The 19762-nt window shown below is 42.5% G+C and overlaps 1 protein-coding gene and 1 long non-coding RNA gene across 3 annotated transcripts; both read right to left on the reverse strand.

Moving 5' to 3' along the window:
• Positions 1 to 9945: 9945 nt before the first annotated feature.
• On the reverse strand, positions 9946 to 12015 carry LOC147336726 (protein NLRC3-like). The gene is made up of 2 exons (XM_086285572.1): positions 11883 to 12015; positions 9946 to 11741 (listed from the first exon to the last, which is right to left on the reverse strand). The coding sequence occupies exons 1-2, from the start codon at positions 12013 to 12015 to the stop codon at positions 9946 to 9948; spliced, it is 1929 nt and encodes a 642-aa protein (XP_086141698.1).
• A 2306-nt stretch (positions 12016 to 14321) lies between these two features.
• On the reverse strand, positions 14322 to 18237 carry LOC147336727 (uncharacterized). 2 transcript variants are annotated; one of them, XR_015128321.1, is made up of 4 exons: positions 18143 to 18237; positions 14654 to 14766; positions 14457 to 14568; positions 14322 to 14376 (listed from the first exon to the last, which is right to left on the reverse strand). It is a non-coding gene; the product is annotated as an uncharacterized LOC147336727 (long non-coding RNA). The 2 variants fall into 2 exon arrangements; XR_015128320.1 differs by lacking the exon at positions 14322 to 14376 and having other exon boundaries at positions 14403 to 14568.
• Positions 18238 to 19762: the final 1525 nt, after the last annotated feature.

The following is a 19762-nucleotide window of genomic DNA, read 5'->3' on the forward strand; positions in this document are numbered from 1 at the left end:
GTCACAAGGTAAATACAGGTAATTAGAGCAATGAAACTGTTATGTTAATCATAAAGTATTATTTTATGGTGTGTAACTCTGAAGAGAGTTAAAGTATTGTTCAGAGTTCTAATTTTCTGTAGGCCCCTGAAGGTAGCATGAAACGGGACCTGTGTATCTGTTGGAAGGGAGGAGAAAAAAAAAACGGCATGGAGAGATGCACGAGGTTAGCTGAACCAAAGTGAGAGACTTAGCTGGTTTTACTGAGGATAACTAGCACAAAAGAGTGTATGACTAGAAAGCTAACCGTGCGAGAGCTTCGCAACAGAGTGTGGGTGAAGTGACTTTGTGTTTCAACGGTCGCACCACCGTGAAAAAACTGTGTTTCCAGCTACGACCGCCGAGGCTAAAGGCTAGCCCGTACTGTTTGGCTGCGCCACGGAGGCAGCCGCTATGGACTGTCGGAGAGCTGGACAGTGACTGGCTAATGCGTTGTAGCAGAGACAGCATCCGGTCCGCAGGGAGAGCGGAGAGTGGATTTAGTTTGGGACTGGTGAACGGAATCCTACCGAGCAACTGAACTGTAAGTTGGACTTTCCTGCTCTTACTGGGGAGAAGAGGATTTTTCTCCATCGTCTACGTGAGCAGCAAACAGGCCTGCAACAAGTGTGAATGTGAGTGTGTGTGGGGCCCATGTGTGAATATTGTGTATCTAGTGGATTTATATAGCATATTTTGAGTGTATATTAGTGAGTCACTTACCAAGAGGTGATAACATAATTTGTGTTGTTTAACATAATTTCAAAGGGAATTATTTCATTTACACAGCATGTTTCGTTTGTTTATGAAGCTGGATATCATTTGAGTTGAGTTAAGAAAAGGGTGTGTTGTACATTACTTTTTTTTTCCTGCCCTTACATTCAGTAAACGTTTGGTTTGTGTTAAAGAGTTAAAGAGTTGTCTGGGGTTGATTCTTTTACTACTGGTTAAGTCTAACTTGCAGGCAAATGTTTACTGATAGTTTCCCTGATTCCTGTCTATACCAGAACCTTTTGTGGTATCTAGGCTGTAACGAACCTAACACCCCGCCTAGGGGGTCCAAACTGAGGTAAGTGCACTTAGACTCAGTATCACGGGTGGGGTGCTACACCTATTTAAATGGTTTTAATTTGAATAAAGCGATGTTGATTCATTCAATCCTGAATCGATTTTTACTATAAATGTATTTTGCCAGAATATCAGGTTAAAGCTCCCAAAAGTATTTCAACAACAAGCAAACAGATAAAACAGTAAATGAGAGCAGCTAAACACACAAAGATGGAAACACAGAGCGTGGATCGTTCACTCGACGGCACGTACACGGACACGCCGTCGGGGCTGAAAGTGGACAGCTCACAGATCCTGAAGCTGCAGGTTTCATCTGCCTCCAACCAAAACTGAGTGAACCAGCAGCAGAAGAAGATCCAAACTACGCTTTACGTTTGATGAACATCGTCATGAATTCTCTCTGACTTTGACGTTTACTTCCTGCACAGCTCTCTCTCTCTCAGTGTACTTCAAGAACAGTTTACCTTCAAAAATCTGTTTCCTGCATTATTCACTGCTTATTACGCACCAGTCTGCTGTTGTGTTCACTGCTGTCGGCCTCCCAAAACAAAGCCTCATTTCTGCTGTTCAATACTGAAGAAATGTAAACCTTTTAAAATGATGACAGATTACAAACTCTCAGCTGTGTCTGTAATCAAACCTCTGTAACTTTGCTTCCCTTCAGCAGCATCAGCTCATGTTCACATGTTGATTCATGGTTTGCTTCAGTTTTTGATGGACTGCAGAATATTTTGAAGGTTATCTGCTATAAAAAGCCAGAACAGGAAAATCTGCTTCATGTGTTTCTGTTTGATCCTCAGTGACTTTGACACAAAGGCCTCTGCTGTGATGATCAGACCTCTGATCAAGTCTCACAGTGTCAGCTTTGTTTTTATACATATGGATATGTGCTGATAAATGATAAAAATTATAATATTTCCCACTGTCTGCTGTGTGCTGTGACCTTTGACCTGCTAAAGACAGTCAGCTGTGGATTATTCATTGTTGTGTCTGATACTTAGAACTGTGAGGAAGAACACTACACAGTTAATCAGGGTCCCCTCTCTCTGAATCAGGAAAGGTGGGCAGGCCGCGTGTGGGCCGCGGGCCATACGTTGAGTCTCACTGTTTGAAATGTGAACATTGTTCTGCTGCAGTCAATGGACTAAACCAGAGAAGAAGAAAACAGACTTTACCATGAAGATCCTCAGTGTGGATCAGTATAATATCAGCCTGATGTCTGCAGTTTAGTGTCAGCACAACTTTCACATCATATTCATCTCAGCACAACTAAAACATGCTGACTGACCTCAGAGTTTCAAGTCCACATCCTGGACTCTCCAGGAAACCACACAGATGCTTCACTCCTGAATCCTGCAGCTTGTTGTTGTAGCTCAGGTCCAGCTGTCTCAGATGGGAGGGGTTGGACTTCAGCGCTGCTGCCAGATAATCACAGCTGATCTCTGACAAACCACAGTCCATCAATCTGTATAAAGAATGAAAGATGTAAGTTTATTAGACAAAGTGTGAGCTTGAAATCATTCAGTGTTTCATCATCTGTTCAGAGCTGAAGAAGGTTCAGAATGTAGAAGTTTAGAAAATGGAAACTCCAAACAGCTGAAGCCAACAGGAAGCAGCTTCAAACAAACACAACAAGAGAAAAAACTCTGAATGTTTCACATTAAAGTCGTACATTTATCATAAAAACAGGACAAAGACTTGAAAAAGTCCTGTTTTTCCTTCCAGGAACCACAAGGCTTCACTTTTAAAGGTGAAGTGTGAAAGAAATGGACATATTTGAAGTCCAACACCTTTTTCCAGTCACATGATTAAAGCAGACAAACTACAAGCTCATTTTCATTCCAACAAGTCATCTTCTGACCTGGACTAACAACACTGGTCTCTATGTGCAGCTGGCTGTGAGACCAGTGCTCAGGGAGCGTCTACAAAGTGCAACACTGAAAGAACATCACACACTCATTTGCTTCCATCATCCAACCTGAAGTGGAAACAGAGACGCCTCCCCTTCAAAGTAAAAGCTGCTCCTTTTGGACACAGTATCAAAGAAAGTCTACAGTATAACATAGAAAAGACAGAACAAAGTTTTGGTTGTTTTTAAATTGTGCAGAAATGAAACTACACTAAGCTCAATTATGTGACAGACATTTCATCCCATGTCAGTTTGGCCTCATCCTGGGCCGGATTATCCAGCACACACTCTGACCACAGGCCCAGGGGCCACGCACAGCTGGGCTCCATCCAAGAGACAGCAAACAAACCAACACAATAATAAAAGCACCATGTGATCTTCTTACATCTTCAAGACAAACATAGTAAAAACATGAGCATATTTGTTTCCTGATAAAATGATGTGACAGGTAGAACAGAGTAAAGTGGTGGTGTTACAGCCTTTCTCCCCTCTGCTGCCGAGGCTGTTAGTCTCTCCCAAACTCAGCTACAGGACTTCCAAATGAATGAAAGCAGCAGAAGTGGCTTTACAAATGAAAGAGGAAGAGGAGAAGAAGAGGAGAGGGAGGCCACCCTGACCATCACTCCAGCTGAAAACATCACACTTCCATTAACGTTGGTGAGGAAATGTTGAGCAGGATGAGCTGCTGGCTAATCTGGAGGCTGTAGCAGCAGCTCACAGTCACAGTGGATTTCCACTCATGAAAAAGCTCTGGCTGCTTCATTTCTCATCTCATATCAGAGACTTTAAAGCTTCACTGAAGCTGTACAGTGATGCTTCCATATCCCAGTGAGGCCTCCATAATGATTTCAGCTGTTCTGTACACACACTGTGTGCCCTGTATGGCTCAAAGTCTCTGCAGCCTGTTTTTATCTGCTATCATCAGATCTTCATCATCCTCATTCACATCCCTCACACACTCTACAGCCTCATCAGCACTGACTTCATCTTCACTGACTGATGGAGCACAACATGAACCTGTGGAGGCTGAAACACTGTCCTGTCAAACATCTCCCCGTCACCACTCCACTTCTGTCAGCCTTTAAATGAACCCTGCTCAAGTCTGTCACTTCTGTTTGGAGCCAAAAGAGGTTAAAGATTATGCCACTACATTCTTGTCTAGAAAATATTAAAAGTGTATTTGGTGACACACAAAAAAGGGTAAAGTTTAAGTATAGTTTGGGTCCACACATGTCCAAACCCTGGTGTGTAGGCCTACTTAGTATTGAGAAAAGCCCACTAAAAGAACGCCCACCAGACCAAAGCAATGGTTTTGACTTGATCAACATTAACCCCGCCCCCTGACTTTGATGGGTGAAGCTGACAAATAAAATGTATTTATGAACAGCGATGCAGGGCCAGGAGTAGCAACGTGAATTAAATAAATACATCATTAAATAATTCATTAAATGTGTCAGTAAAATAATTAAAATAGAAAACAAACCAATAATTGATTAAATATGTAATTAACTAATTAGAATTGTACATAAATAAATAATGAATTATTTTAAATGAAATTATCTGATTGGGGCTGCAGCTGCAGTAATGCAGACGCTGCACCGGTCCGTCGTGGTGAAGAGGGAGCTGAGTGTAAAAGCGAAGCTCTCAATTTACTGGTCGATCTACGTCCCTACCCTACGGTGGCCCCTAGAGACAAAGCACGTACAATCTCCAAAACACTTGCAAACTCCAAAACACTTGCAAACTCCAAAACACATGCAAACTCCAAAACACATGCAAACTCCAAAACACATGCAAACTCCAAAACACATGCAAACCTACCTAGTAGTTACCTAGTAACTACACAAGCCAGGAAGTACCAATGACCGGATTTGGGCTGTATCCCAATTCAGGGTCTGCAGCCTTAAAGGCCGCATTTTAAGGCCGATTACGGCACAGTGACACGACAAAGGCTGTCCCAATTCAAAGGCTGCTTGAAATGCGGCCCTCAAATGCGTCCTTAATTTCCCTGAATTTTAAGGATGGGCCCAACATATCCCAGATTTCATAGCGCGGTGGTGGTGTGGATAATTTTGCCGAAAAAAACGGCGGAAGCGGAGCTGCCGAAGAGTAAACTTTCAGAAGTAAGTACTGAATATTATGTCACTTATTTATGCGCAAATGTTTTTATAATGAAGAACATTAAAACATTACTGTTGGCCACATGGCAGGAAAGTTATGTGACATTAGCGATGTTTGTACTAACTTGGTTTGAAAGCCTTTACTTCAAAATATACGCCGTTCAATAGTTGACTTGAATCTTACAGAGAATGTGATGATTTTGTGGATAATTAAAGTCAGTCATATATCCACAAACACAACAAGCTGAAAGTCAGTGATGCTGCTCGGTTTGCAGTCCTGAATATCACAGCACAAGCAGGATTCACTGCACTGTTAATGTTAGCTATGTTATATTGCTGCCTCTGTTCGGTGGTGTCGAGCCAAACGGACTTTAACGTGTGTTTGAACGAGCTGACGGTTCACTCGTTAAGCTGAAAGAAAGATGCTTTAGTCACAGGAGTCACACATGTGTCCACTGTACCATCTGGAACTCTTCTTGTTTCGTAATAACACAAACTAAATCCTCCTTCTCTGGTGCTGTTGTGTAGCAGTGTGTACACCTGAGACTGTCACCTGTCTGTCTGTCCTGCACTCTCTCTCTGTTTCTTTCTCTCTGATTGTGGAATAAAAGTATGAACATGTGTTTATAAGTTACACTTGTGTTTGAATCCTGCAGCTATCACACATTTGATTTCCATGTGTGACAACTGCAAGTGTCCAGAGTGAGGACAGACTGAGGGACCCACTGCTGCACATCATCTGTGAGGCTGATTATCCACCAGGACAAACTCAGCAGCGTGTGAGGAAGAGGAGGAGGAAGAGCCAGCAGCAGCTGACAGATGGAGAGAATAGACAGACTGTTCCCTGTTTGTGAAGGACTGCTAGAAAAGTTTAACATAACTGTCTGTCCTGAATCAGTCTTATTAGGTAATGTTCAAATAATTTTATCCTCCCAGTGTTTTCAGTGTGGGAGAAAGTACTCAGGGCCTTCAAGTTACACACTATGAAAGGCAGCAACAAGTTTAATGTTCAGAAACCTAAAGTATGTGTCAGCAGCAGAATTGTCATGGTCCTGGGTCGTTGACCCAGCGTTTTGTGATTATTTTCCTCTGTTCTGGTTGTTCTGTGTCCTCCCCCCTTGTGTCCGGTTCGGGTTCTAGATTTCCTGTTTTGTTCTGAAAGTCTGTGTCTGTTGTCATTGTTTTCAGCTTGTCTCCTCCGGTCCTCATGTGTATTGGGTTCAGCTGTTCTTCCCTCCTGTGTGTGATTACCCGATTACCTTGTGTGTGTATATTTAGTGGGTGTCGGTCTGTGTTCATTGTCGGCTCGTCTGTGTTTCTTGGTATCCTGTTCCTTAGTCTGCGTCTCTCTGCTCCGCTCTCCGTTTTGTAAGATTTCAGGTTTGCTCTTTAGTTTCTCCCAGTTTAGGTTTGTCATTACTCACGCTTCGTTGCCTGTTTTTTGCCACTGCCACCTTTGTAATTAAACGTCACTCGTATCATCAGTCACTGCTGCATTTTGGGTCATCCTTTTCCTCCACACCACACGGCTCACTCTGCCAGCCGTGACAAGAATGGAGCTAAAAATTAATGTTTGTTTCAGTTCTATGAAGCTTTGAGTATTTTGGATCAGTAGCACTGCTGTGTTTGTTGCATCATATTGCTGTAATTGTTTATATGCTTTATATATTCTGAGCTACGTTGATCTATAGTGTTACATCATATTTTATAAGGATGTTATGTGTTTGTATACTTTCTGCCCAGTTTGACCCATTTAGCAGAAGTCAGCCTGTTTATGTATGACTTAAAGCAGTTATGACATGGTCTGATTTTCTCACCCAATAAAGGAATATTTAATATATCAGTCTACTCTTCATTTTATCAGAAACAGTTATCACAGCTTGTACATTTTCTTTTTATAAATATATGTAAGCAATGAGCCAAATTTAGTAATGCCAACATACTGAAGTAACAACATTTGTCTCTTATATATGATACACCTATATATGCACTGTCAAAGATAATTGTCTTTGAGTGAAGATTTAAGGTGATAGGACATATAAATAACTGCAACTTGAATCTGTACTGAGGCTCAGTATTTGGCACAGAGTTCATGTTCACTGCTGTAATAGCTAATAATGATTAATATAATAACTATAATATTGGCCATATTATATTTACATTACCAAAGTGATATGACTTTAGTCTCATGAACAACATTAGCTAATTCTTATTTACTAACTAATCTTAAATGACTGTTCAGTACAGAAATGAAGCCCAAAAATCATGTTTTACTGTCCTGTGGTCTCAGCCTCAGATACTTATCAAATCACACAAAGCTCTTGTAGAAACAAACAAACAAATTAACAAAATATGTTCTCCCTCATTTCTGTCAAACAAAGTTGTATGACACGTTTCCAGCGGTTAGTATCATGGTTGCTAGGCAAGCTGGGAAGCGAGACGGAGACTAATGATGCTTCCCTTAGGCAGCATCATTAGAAGACATAGCATACATTTTCACTGCTATGCAGATGACAGCCAGCTCTATCTGTCCATGAAGCCAGATAACACACACCAATTAGTTAAACTGCAGGAATGTCTTAAAGACATACAGACCTGGATGGCCGCTAACTTTCTGTTTCTTAATTCAGATCAAACTGAGGTTATTGTACTCGGCCCTGAAAACCTTAGAAATATGGTATCTAACCAGATTCTTACTCTGGATGGCATTACCTTGGCCTCCAGTAACGCTGTGAGGAACCTTGGAGTCATTTTTGACCAGGATATGTCCTTCAACACACATATTAAACAAATATGTAAGACTGCTTTCTTCCATCTGCGCAGCATCTCTAAAATTAGAAATATCCTGTCTCAGAGTGATGCTGAAAAACTATTTCATGCATTTATTACTTCCAGGCTGGACTACTGTAATTCATTATTATCAGGATGTCCAAAAAACTCACTGAAAAGCCTTCAGCTAATCCAAAATGCTGGAGCAAGAGTACTGACAGGGACTAGAAAACTAGAAAGAGAGAGCATATTTCTCCTGTTTTGGCTTCCCTTCTTTGGCTTCCTGTTAAATCCAGAATTGAATTCAAAATCCTGCTCCTCACATACAAGGTCTTAAATAATCAGGCCCCATCTTATCTTAATGACCTTGTAGTACCATGCAGGCCTACTTGTTGTTCCTAGAGTATTTAAAAGTAGAATGGGAGGGAGAGCCTTCAGTTCTGTGGAACCAGCTTCCAGTTTGGATTCAGGAGACAGACACTATCTCTACTTTTAAGATTAGGCTTAAAACTTTCCTTTTTGCTAAAGCATATAGTTAGGGCTGGACCAGGTGACCCTGAATCCTCCCTTAGTTATGCTGCAATAGACATAGGCTGCCAGGGGATTCCCATGATGCATTGAGTTTTTCCTTTCCAGTCACCTGTCTCACTCACTATGTATTAATAGACCTCTCTGCATTGAATCATATCTGTTATTAACCTCTGTCTCTCTTCCACAGCATGTCTTTTACCCTGTCTTCCTTCTCTCACCCCAACCGGTCGCAGCAGATGGCCGCCCCTCCCTGAGCCTGGTTCTGCCGGAGGTTTCTTCCTGTTAAAAGGGAGTTTTTCCTTCCCACTGTTGCCAAAGTGCTTGCTCATAGGGGGTCATATGATTGTTGGGTTTTTCTCTGTATCTATGAAGCGCCTTGAGGCGACTTTTGTTGTGATTTGGCGCTATATAAATAAAATTGAATTGAATTTGAACTAGACCGTCCCATACAGACAAACTTGCCGTTTATTTTGCAAATCGAGCTCAACACTGCCCCTAGCGTCCTGGAACACTTCCGTTGTGTTTTGGAATTTGCAAGTGTTTTGGATTTTGCAAGTGTTTTGGAGTTTGCATGTGTTTTGGAGTTTGCACGTGTTTTGGAGTTTGCAAGTGTTTTGGAGTTTGTACGTGCTTTGTCTCTAGGGGCCACCATACTACCCTCACCTATGGCCACGAGCTGTGGGTAGTGACCGAAAGAACGAGATCGCGGATACAAGCGGCAGAAAAGAGTTTCCTCCGAAGGGTGGCTGGCCTCTCCCTTAGAGATGGGGTGAGAAGTTCGGCCATCCGGGAGGGGCTCAGAGTAGAGCAGCTGCTGCTCCACATCGAAAGGAGCCAGCTGAGGTGTTTCGGGCATCTGACAAGGATGACCCCTGGGCACCTCCTGGGTGAGGTGTTCCAGGGGGCATCTGACAAGGATGCCCCCTGGGCACCTCCTGGGTGAGGTGTTCCAGGCATGTCCCACCGGGAGGAGGCCCCGGGGCAGACCCAGGACACGCTGGAGAGATTATATCTCTCGGCTGGCCTGGGAACGCCTTGGTGTTCCCCCGGATAAGCTGGAGGAGGTGGCTGGGGAGAGGGAGGTCTGGGCCTCTTTGCTTAGGCTGCTGCCCCCGCGACCCGGCCTCGGATAAAGCAGATGAAGATGGATGGATGGATGGATGGAAATTAATGGATAATTCATTAGCAATATATTGCTACTTTACTCAAAATAATTTTAAGACATCAATATTAAAGGTTAAATTATGATAATGAATACATGCAACTATAACTGATGACGTAAGAATTTGGATTTTTTTAAGTTAAAGCGAAGGTGCTGACTCACTTGGCATGTTACTCTCAAATCCTCCCTAATAACAATAACATAATTACACTTTAGCCACAAGAGGGCAGCAGCATTAATACAAGTCGCATGTATATAAAGGTACAGTGATTATATTACAGTGATTTTGACAAAAACAAAACAGAAGTTGATGGCAGTGTGTTTTTCCATAACATACCAACCAAATTAAACAATAAAAACTTCATAACTTACAGAACTTTTTTAGAGGCTTTGACCACTGGCAGCAGCCTCAGAAGAGCCTCCTCTGAAGCAGAGTATTTCTGCAGGTCAAACACATCCAGATCTTTTTCTGATGACAGTAAGATGAAGACCAGAGCTGACCACTGAGCAGGAGACAGTTTATCTGTGGAGAGACGTCCTGATCTCAGGGACTGTTGGATCTCCTCCACTAGAGAACGATCATTCAGTTCATTCAGACAGTGAAACAGATTGATGCTTTTCTCTGCAGACAGATTCTCACTGAGCTTCTCTTTGATGTACTGAACTGCTTCTTGATTGGTCTGTGAGCTACTTCCTGTCTGTGTCATCAGGCCTTGCAAACGAGTTTGATTAGTCTTCAGACCCAAGAGAAAACGAAGGAACAAGTCCAGGTGTCCATTGGGGCTCTGTAAGGCCTTGTCCACAGCACAATGGTAGAAGTATTTCTTTGAAGATTTTCTTGTTTGAAACACCTTCCAAGTTGTTTGTTGCACTTCCAGCAGATTGAGTCCAGAGTTGATGAAGGTCAGGTGGACATGAAGAGCAGCCAGAAACTCCTGAACACTGAGATGAACAAAGCAGAACACCTTGTCCTGGTACAGTTGTTTCTCCTCTTTAAAGATCTGTGTGAACACTCCTGAGTACACTGAGGCTGCTCTGATATCGATGCCACACTCTGTCAGGTCTGGTTCATAGAAGATCAGGTTTCCTTTCTGCAGCTGATCAAAAGCCAGTTTTCCCAGTGACTCAATCATCTTCCTGCTCTCTGGACTCCAGAGTGGATCTGTCTCAGCTCCTCCATCATATTTGATCCTCTTGACTTTGGCCTGAACCACCAGGAAGTGGATGTACATTTCAGTCAGGGTGTTGGGCAGCTCTCCTCCCTCTCTGGTTTCCAGCACATCCTCCAGAACTGTAGCAGTGATCCAGCAGAAGACTGGGATGTGACACATGATGTGGAGGCTTCGAGCTTTCTTGATGTGGGAGATGATCCTGCTGGCCTGCTTCTCATCTCTGAATCTCTTCCTGAAGTACTCCTCCTTCTGTGGGTCAGTGAACCCTCTGACCTCTGTCACCATGTCGACACACTGAGGAGGGATCTGATTGGCTGCTGCAGGTCGTGTTGTTATCCAAAGGCGAGCAGAAGGGAGCAGGTTCCCTCTGATGAGGTTTGTCAGCAGCTCATCCAATGAGGTGGACTTTCTGGTTTCAGTCAGGATTTTAGTTTTGTTGAAGTCCAAATTAAGTCGACACTCATCCAGACCATCAAGTATGAACACAACCTGGAAGTCTTCAAGCCTGAAGATTCCTGATTCGTTAGTTTGATTAAAGAAGTGATGAACAAGTTCCACCAAGCTGAACTTTTCCTCTTTCAGCACATTCAGCTCTCTGAAAGTGAATGGAAATATGAACTGGATGTGCTGGTTGGCTTTGTCTTCAGCCCAGTCCAGGCTGTATTTCTGTGTTAAGACTGTTTTCCCAATGCCAGCCACTCCCTTTGTCAGCACTGTTCTGATTGGTTCGTCTCTTCCAGGTGAGGCTTTAAAAATGTCTTCTTGTCTGATTGTTGTTTCTGGTCTGTCTGGTTTCCTGGATGCTGTTTCAATCTGTCTGACCTCATGTTCATCATTGACCTCTGCAGTCCCTCCCTCTGTGATGTAGAGCTCTGTGTAGATCTGATTCAGAAGGGTTGGGCTTCCTGCTTTAGCGATGCCCTCAAACACAAACTGGAACTTCTTCTTCAGTTGGGCTTTAAGTTCACGTTTACAGAGTGGAGCAAATATTTCTGAAGGTAAGAAATTCAGAAAAAACTGTTATATAATAAATATCATAGCCTTTCAGTACCCTGAAAGGATGAATGTCTATTGGTCCATTTCTTGAGCTATTAGGAAAGATCAATATTTAGTCTTTAGAGAAATTCTCTTACTGCTCTGCAGATGGTCAGCCATCTCATGCTGCTTAAGTCTCCTCAAGAAGTGGAGTGTGATCTTCAGAAATGCTTCTCTGCAGCTCTTTCTTTCATCTTCATCCTCACCTTCAAATATCTCCTCATCCTCCATCTGGCTCTTTAAAGTTTCTGGGTGATCTGGACTCAGAACCTTCTGGATCTTCTTCAGCTCGTTCTTCACAAACATGGTGATGTTGTCCTCCAGCCGCTGGACAAGAAGACTATATGAAAAACCCAGTGGTAAATGGGCTGGTTCTTATATAGCTCTCTTTGATACTCTGTGCACACAAAGCATTTTATACAACATGCCTCATTCAACCAAGAACATTGTTCTATGCTTTAATACTTTCTTTCACACTCTGATGGATGCATCAGAGGGCAGCTTGGGTTTAGTACGTTACCCAGTACATTTGCCAGCCAGGGTTTGATTCACAAACCTTCTGACTAGTAGCTGACCTGCTCACCTCCTGAGCTACAGTCACACCAATCTGACTGAAATCATGGAGCCCAAACTCTGATTTATGTTGGACACACTGGCAATCCTCTGGTCTACAAAGTGCAGCATAGAGGTGACTGAAAAGAACAAATGTAAACGTAGTACTACAAACCATAACCACAGAGTCCAGGGCCCTATTTCAGGAAGCCGGTTTAGAAAACTCAGAGTGAAAAACGATACGCAGGGTTGAGTAACCCCGAACTGTCCAACTCGGAATATTCGGTTTCAGAAAGGCTGATAACAATTAGTTCAGTCAACGCGGAGTTGCTTTAACCCCAAGTGAAGCGCGTGGACGAGGATACATAAAGCCCTGATAAGCGGAGCACAGATCAAGCGAGTCACCATGGAGACGGAGGGAAAGAAGGCGCGGTCAATGTATTTTACAGCGCTTGAGGCCGAAATTCTGATGGCAGCATATGCTGATAACATGCAAATTCCGCGGAAAAAAGTAACACAGCCACAGCTGCAAAAGAAAGGGAGCATGCATGGCAAAACATAGCCGACAGAGTCAATGCGTGAGTGTTAATATAAACATTGATCTAGGGATTTCCACCCATTTAACACGTTATTTTATCATATGTTATTTTATTTGTTATTTTATACATTTTATTTTGTGATGTGATGTGAGCGCAGGTGCAACCCAACAGGCCCCAAACGTTCCTGGCAGCAAGTAAAAATGAAATATAAAAATATAGTCCAAACAGGTAAGGTGTAATTGTATTATGAGCCATAGTGCTTGGTCTGTTTGTCCCATGTAAATCAATTGCAGTTAGAGGCTACATTAATTTTCTTTCTGTAAGCACTTATTGAAATTATCTGAGCACATTACAAGTACATATTTGCTTACTCTGTATGCTCAAATGTGGCCCGTTATAGCCAACAGAAAAAAAGCGGAGGCCCGAAAAACAGGTGGGGGTCCTCCACCACCACCACTCACAGAGGCTGAGCAGTTGGCCCTCAGCCAAAACAGTGGGCGCCCTGTGGCTGAAGGCATCTCTGCGGGGACATCCTCTGAGTCAATAACCCCGCAAGACACAAGTGCCGACATAAGGGGTAAATTCAAAATAATACATGATGTGCATACATCCTTTCTTCACAGTCACCTTTGCAGTGCTACTCATTCATTTGATAAACTCTTTACCATAATGAATTATTTTGTAGTGAAGTTATTTTCCGACTGATTTTGCCTTCCCTCAGTCTTGGTTGTCTTTGAGAGCATAATGACAATGAAGTGTAAGGTGATTGGTATGTTTGTTAATTGCCATTTGGTCCCTTGTAAGTTATGAGTGACCTGTATAAACCTCATATTCTATCAGTTGATGGTGGTGGTGTACTGCATCTGGTGCAGCCTCCTGTTGAGCCAGACCAACATGCAGTTGTGAGTAATACTCCACAGATTATATGAGTTTACAGTTTCTTTACTACAGGAAAATAATGAAGAAACATTAACAGCTGTTACAGAGGAGGAAGCAACAGAGACACTTTATGAGGTTTACATCTTTTAATACTTTGTGTACAGGAAATACAGGCGACCAATAAAGCCAGTTGAACAAAAAATCTGTTTATTCTTCTTTCAACATGTTGAGGTGATGGGTCAAAAGAAATGATTGTGACATATGGTGTCTCTGACTGCGCTTCCATCTTGTATGTCTGTGGGAGGGTCAGGATGTTCATGGTTTGGATCACTGCTGATGTTTGGTTCAGAAGGACAGTGTTCTCCTCTAATTGTGGCAATGTTGTGAAGAATCACACATGCCACAATAATGTCACATGCCCTTTCTGGGGTGACCCTGAGTCTTTGCAAGCACTGGAACCGGGCCTTAAGCATTCCGATAGTCATTTCAATTCTGACTCTTGTCCTGCAATTAGCCAGATTATATCGCTGCTATGGGCCCGGTTCAGGGTCAGGGTAAGGGGTAAGCAAATAGGGTAAACATGGATACCCCCTATCACCAAGCAAGTAGCCAGTGAACTCTCCTAAGACAGAAGGATACACTTCAGTTCAAATGTCCCTGAAGCAATTGGTCTTTATATATTTTAAAGTATTCTCAACTCACCATGTCCAAATTTTGTGCTCAGTGTACATTCACGGAATATTTGTGAGTCATGGACAGAGCCTGGCCACTTGGCTTCCACATTTGTGATAATGTTGGCAGCATCATATATGATCTTCACAGTGCAGAGAACACAAATTAGCATCCATTACTATAATGAAATAATTTGTTAGTTTGAAATGCTATAGGGAACTATGTACCTGTACATTAATGCTGTGGAAAGACTTCCTGTTCACATAGTCTCCTTCATTTACTGAAGGAGCAATGATTGGAATGTGAGTGCCATCTGTACAGCCAATCACGCCTGGGAACCCTGAAAATAAATGTACAAAGAAATGGCTTAGTGCGAAAATTCCATCACTGGGTGATTGGCATGAGACTGTACATGGGATGTTTAAAATGGAAAGAATTACCTTAATTAAAAGACTCCAGTTTGATATAATTAGTGAAATTTGGGGTAAATGGAAACACTACATCCGGTTAAGGAGACCCGATCTTGTTTGAATCTCTGTAACTATATATGCCACATTTTTGAATCGTTATGTGTTTATATGTATATGTTAGTATGTATGAGACTACAAGTGAACACATATGTAAGTAGTAGGGGTGCAACAATACACAAAATTCACGGTTCGGTTCGGTTCGATACTTTGGTGTCACGGTTCGATATTTTTTCGATACAAAAAAAATGTTCATGCCTTTTTAATTTGTCATTTATTAAATTTTCACGGCACATTCCGCACCACATCTCTGTGCGTTCATCATTTGTTTGAAGCCAGCTCACCTCCTGCAACTACTTTTCCGAGAATACATGCTTCTTTTGTGGTTCGGACTCCTTCTGACATTTCTTTGGAGGTGGAGGAACATCACAGTAATTGCTTAAAGGAGCTTGCTTCTTTGACATCTTTAAGAGTTCTAAACAAATGTCTGTCCTCCTCCTGAAAATCTTATGTATGCAAACACGCGTTGCAACTTCTTATCTTGTGCCCGTTTTTTATTTTGACAGCGAATGCGCACCTGCGGACCACTTATGTGCAGCCCTGGTTATTTCGCTTGTCATATTGCAGCCACAGAAATTCTTTTGTCCATGAAACCATAAAGCTGCACTTTCTTTTTGCCTTATAGTCTGATTTGTCATAACTTTTCCGTTTTGTGGTAAGCTTTTCTTTGGCTGTCACTTCTTCACCATGACCTGTCTTATTTGGCTCAGCAGAACTAAAATATTGTGGCGAGCTCAGACAAGGAGGAGACGGAGGTATCGTTTGGTCTTGCTTCCCGTGAGCTAGCCAGGGAGCACAGCAGTTTATTGACATCTGCAGAAGAACACTGCCACTAGCTAACTGCTCAGCGCGGCAACAGCACAGCAACAACAACAACAACACATAGGGCGCCCTCTGACCCCGGAAGGACACACCGTCGCAGCGAGAGGGCGTCACCCGTCACTATGGCAACATAAACAAAACATAACTGTACAAACAGAACCCCGAACAGCCCTGACCCGCTACAATATATATCCTGCAGCTTTTACACACGCACTCACATAACGCTCAGCGATTCTCTGCGCGATCAACCTCTCACATGTTTAAGCTTGCTGCGGGAGATTTCACTTGTCATGTTTGCATAGTAAGCTAACGATTGATAAGACAACGTCAGAGGAATTGGTGCGCAAATTATCATCACTCACCAATCAGTGCTGTCGCTCTCTATACACAGTTCGCGCAATTGCAAAGTGAAAGCAAAAAACAAGCGCAAAAAACAAGCGCAAATTCAAACGCGATTTCAATATGTCACATATTGGCAGTGGCTCACCGATGCCAATGACATAATTACCCAGCTACATTTCCGAAAGAATGCAAAAGCATTGACATAGATTTTTCCTTCCTACGATAGCCTGACGGGCAGGGCAGAGATAGATTTTGGTAGCCCGACTGGAAAAATCGCTAGCCCCGGGCAGGCGATTTTGCGAGCCCTGTATCTGATTGAGGAATCACTCATCTTTGGAAAAGAGAGTTTATTACAGAGAAATGGCTCTTTCCAAAATAAAAGCTATACTATACGCTTCTTCTGGGCTATATTCTCAGCAGCATATTAAACATATCAGGTCCCCATAAAAAGAATCATGTGCTAACGGCTGTCTAAATGACTCGGGTAAAGTTTGTAGCATGCGTGCTTGTTGTTTTTGTCTGCTTCCACTTGTCTTTGCACTAGGATGATGTCGGTTTAAATGTACAGTCATATTTGTTGTGTTCCCACTAGTGCTGTCAGCGTAAATCTCGTTGAAATGACGTTAACGCCACAACATGGCAAATCTCCGTTAACGAGCTACCGCGGATCCCCCGTGCATGGGGCTAGACGGCCAACACCTTAACGAGCTAACTGCGCTAACACACTAGCTCCCACCCATGTAATTGAGCATTGCGTGGCACATCCAACATACTGTTTTACTTTAGTCCATGACGCGCTTACCTTCAGGGTCATACGTCACATGAAAACCAAAATAGTTCCAAACGCCAGATCTGAATGAGGGTGGGGGAGGTTCAATTTGCCATGTTGCAAGGAGAGCTTAACTTCTGTCTGCTAGCTTGCCCTGCGCTCAGTGAATCTGCGTTCGACTACTCCGCCTAGGCTGCACTGTCGAGCGCAGATCCACTGAGCGCTCAACACAGACAGCATCGTCAGAAGGAAAGTTGATAAAACAAATTAAAAATTTATTTTGTATTGTTCGATACATATGCCTACCGAACCGAAAGCACTGTATCGAACGGTTCAATATCGATACGAGTATCGTTGCACCCCTAGTAAGTAGGTATGTGTATGCATGCTTAAGAATATGGGTGTGTGAGTGAATATGTGTGTGCGAGTACATACACACTAGAGGGTACACCCGTCTGTTTTTTTTTTTTTTACGTCTGTTCTTGATTATATGTTTATTTTGGATTATTTGTGTTTATATAGGTTGTTTAATAAAAAGAGAATAACAAAAAAAATAAATAAATAAATAAATGTACAATTTAAGTAGTAGTCCAAGTATCACCACATCATAAATTAAGTTTTGGTCATCCTGATACCTGCAATTTTGTGGCATCCCTCTTTGATAAATCTTGTGGGTCTATGACCGGGGAACACCACAAACGAGTACAGGAGACGTTTCAGTGCAACTGTAACATTCCTGACTGCCCGACAGATGGTAGCCTTGGAAACGTGCTCAGCGTCACCAATATTATACAGAAAGCTCCCGTTTGCAAAAAACCGAAGTGCAATACAAATAATATGTAATGAACTGAGAGCATGTCCGCGATGTGTCACATGCGTAATATATGGCCTGAGGATGTTATCCAAATAACTTAGAGATTGTGCTGAGAAACGGTAACGTTCGCACAGAAAATCATCAGGAAATGATAAAATGTCCAAACGCGCTCTGATCACTCTCTCCCGGCGGTGAGCTCTGCGGAGAATTTGGGCTTCACGATCTACTGGCTCTTCAAGGAAGTGGCACGCCATGTCCGACACTTCCTACTGTCAGGTTTCCGACAAAGGGGCGGAGACAGTCAGGGTTAGTTGTAGTAAACCTGCTAGGGGGCAGGTTAGCTTCACGGAGTGTGTCGTCATAGTGACTCACTGAGGCTTCATCTGAACTCGCTTTGTGAAACCGAAAACCCAGAGTTTTCGTTAACTCAGGGTATACTTACTCAGTTTTTCCACTAAACCGGCTTCCTGAAATAGGGCCCAGGTGTGTTTGATGTTGCTGTGCAGACTGACCAGTGGAAACCTCTGCTCTCTGCTGGTCCACTCTGTGGAGGAGTAATGAATAATTAGCTCATGTTATGTCTGTCCACACACAGACACAAGCTAAAGGTCCATGAAGTGATGTTTGGATGGGTTCAGTCAATCAGATGACTGTCATGGTGAAGCTTTGCTAGTCCTGCTGATCCCACTGAGAATTAACAACTCAGTTTCCAGATGTCTGTAGTTTTCTGCTCAGTTTCTTTAGTCCCAACAGCTCTTACCATCTCCTGCATAAAGCTTTCCCTCCATGCTCAGATGCCCTGGAACAAGGTGCTCTCTTTATATCAGTGACTGGTTTAAAGTGCCAACTTGCAGTGCTCGCCAAACTTTGTGTCAGCAAAAGTAGTTCTAATGTTTCTTACATTTATTACAATATTTTTACATTTTTACACACACAAACCAATGAACACAAAAACATAAACTTTTCAGATATTTTGTTTTACAATGTTACAAAACTCAGTTCACAACTACACACTCTGATTTACAAGTACAAAATATTTATGACCACAGTTTGAGCGGATGTATGTCCCGCGTCTGTGGACTCAGTAGTTTTGTTTTGATTGTTATTGTCTTTTGTTACAGTTTCATTCTGATTAAGATTTTCTAGTTCTGAGGTTTTGGTTTCTGTGTTCCCTCTGTACTGTGTTAGTATTGTGTCTCTGTGTTCACTTCCTGTTTTATTTTGTCATGTCCTATGTTAGTGTGTCTACTTTTGCTTCCCCTTGTCTGGTTATGTCCAATTAATCCTGCTGTGTCTCCCTTTTCTCATTCCCTGATGGCTCTTTTGTGTATATGAGCCCTTTGTTTTCTCCTGCTTGTTGCTGGTTCGTCTGTGTTGTCTCCCCGTGTCTCCGTTTAAGGTTTCAGGTTAGTTTTTTAGTTTTTTCAGTAGAGGTTATCTTAGCTTCTGCACAGGCCATCTCCACTGCACTTCACCGTTTCAATAAAGCTCACTCACTTCACAGCAGTGTCGGCATCTTGGGTCCTTTATTAAATTCAACATGGCTCGCCCCGCTAGCCGTGACATAAGATGTGAAAACAATATCCAAAAAACATGAGGGACAAACAGGGAATAGTTTTAAGGTGCAGGGCCAACAAACTGAGTCTAGCCATGAACTCAGAGTTGATTGAATTAGCATTTTGAATTGGCTGATCTGAGTTACTTCAATCAAGTCTATGTTCACTTTGAGTTAAGACTATACGTGATTAATGTAAAAGAAAAAAGCCATCATCAGCAACTGATTCTGATTTAGCAGGTTTTCAAATCTAAACGGTACCCATCCCTAGCTGGCTGTAGTTAAACCTTTACTTAAAAAGCATCCCTAGACCCAGCTGTCTTAGCTAATTATAGGCCGATCTCCAACCTGACAATCCTTGAAAGAGTAGTTGGGGGGAGACTATCAGAGGGGCAGTGTGATGATCTTTGGTTACAAACTACTGCAGTCAAGTCCAGAGGTGGGTAGTAACGAGTTACATTTACTCTGTTATGTTTACTTGAGTAAGTTTTTGAAAAAAAAATGTAC

The sequence above is a fragment of the Aulonocara sp. 'chitande type north' Nkhata Bay genome, linkage group LG3, assembly GCF_057382095.1.
Source record: "Aulonocara sp. 'chitande type north' Nkhata Bay isolate Kocher_YH1m ecotype deep benthic linkage group LG3, A_spYH_male_GT1.1, whole genome shotgun sequence".
Classification (NCBI taxonomy): domain Eukaryota; kingdom Metazoa; phylum Chordata; class Actinopteri; order Cichliformes; family Cichlidae; genus Aulonocara; species Aulonocara sp. 'chitande type north' Nkhata Bay.

Bases quoted from the DNA above. Each gene is read 5' to 3' on its own strand.
- LOC147336726 (XM_086285572.1), bottom strand. From the start codon at position 12,015: ATGGAGGATGAGGAGATATTTGAAGGTGAGGATGAAGATGAAAGAAAG. The intron at 11,742-11,882 runs GTAAGAGAATTT...TCTTACCTTCAG, and splicing joins GGCTGACCATCTGCAGAGCA to AAATATTTGCTCCACTCTGT.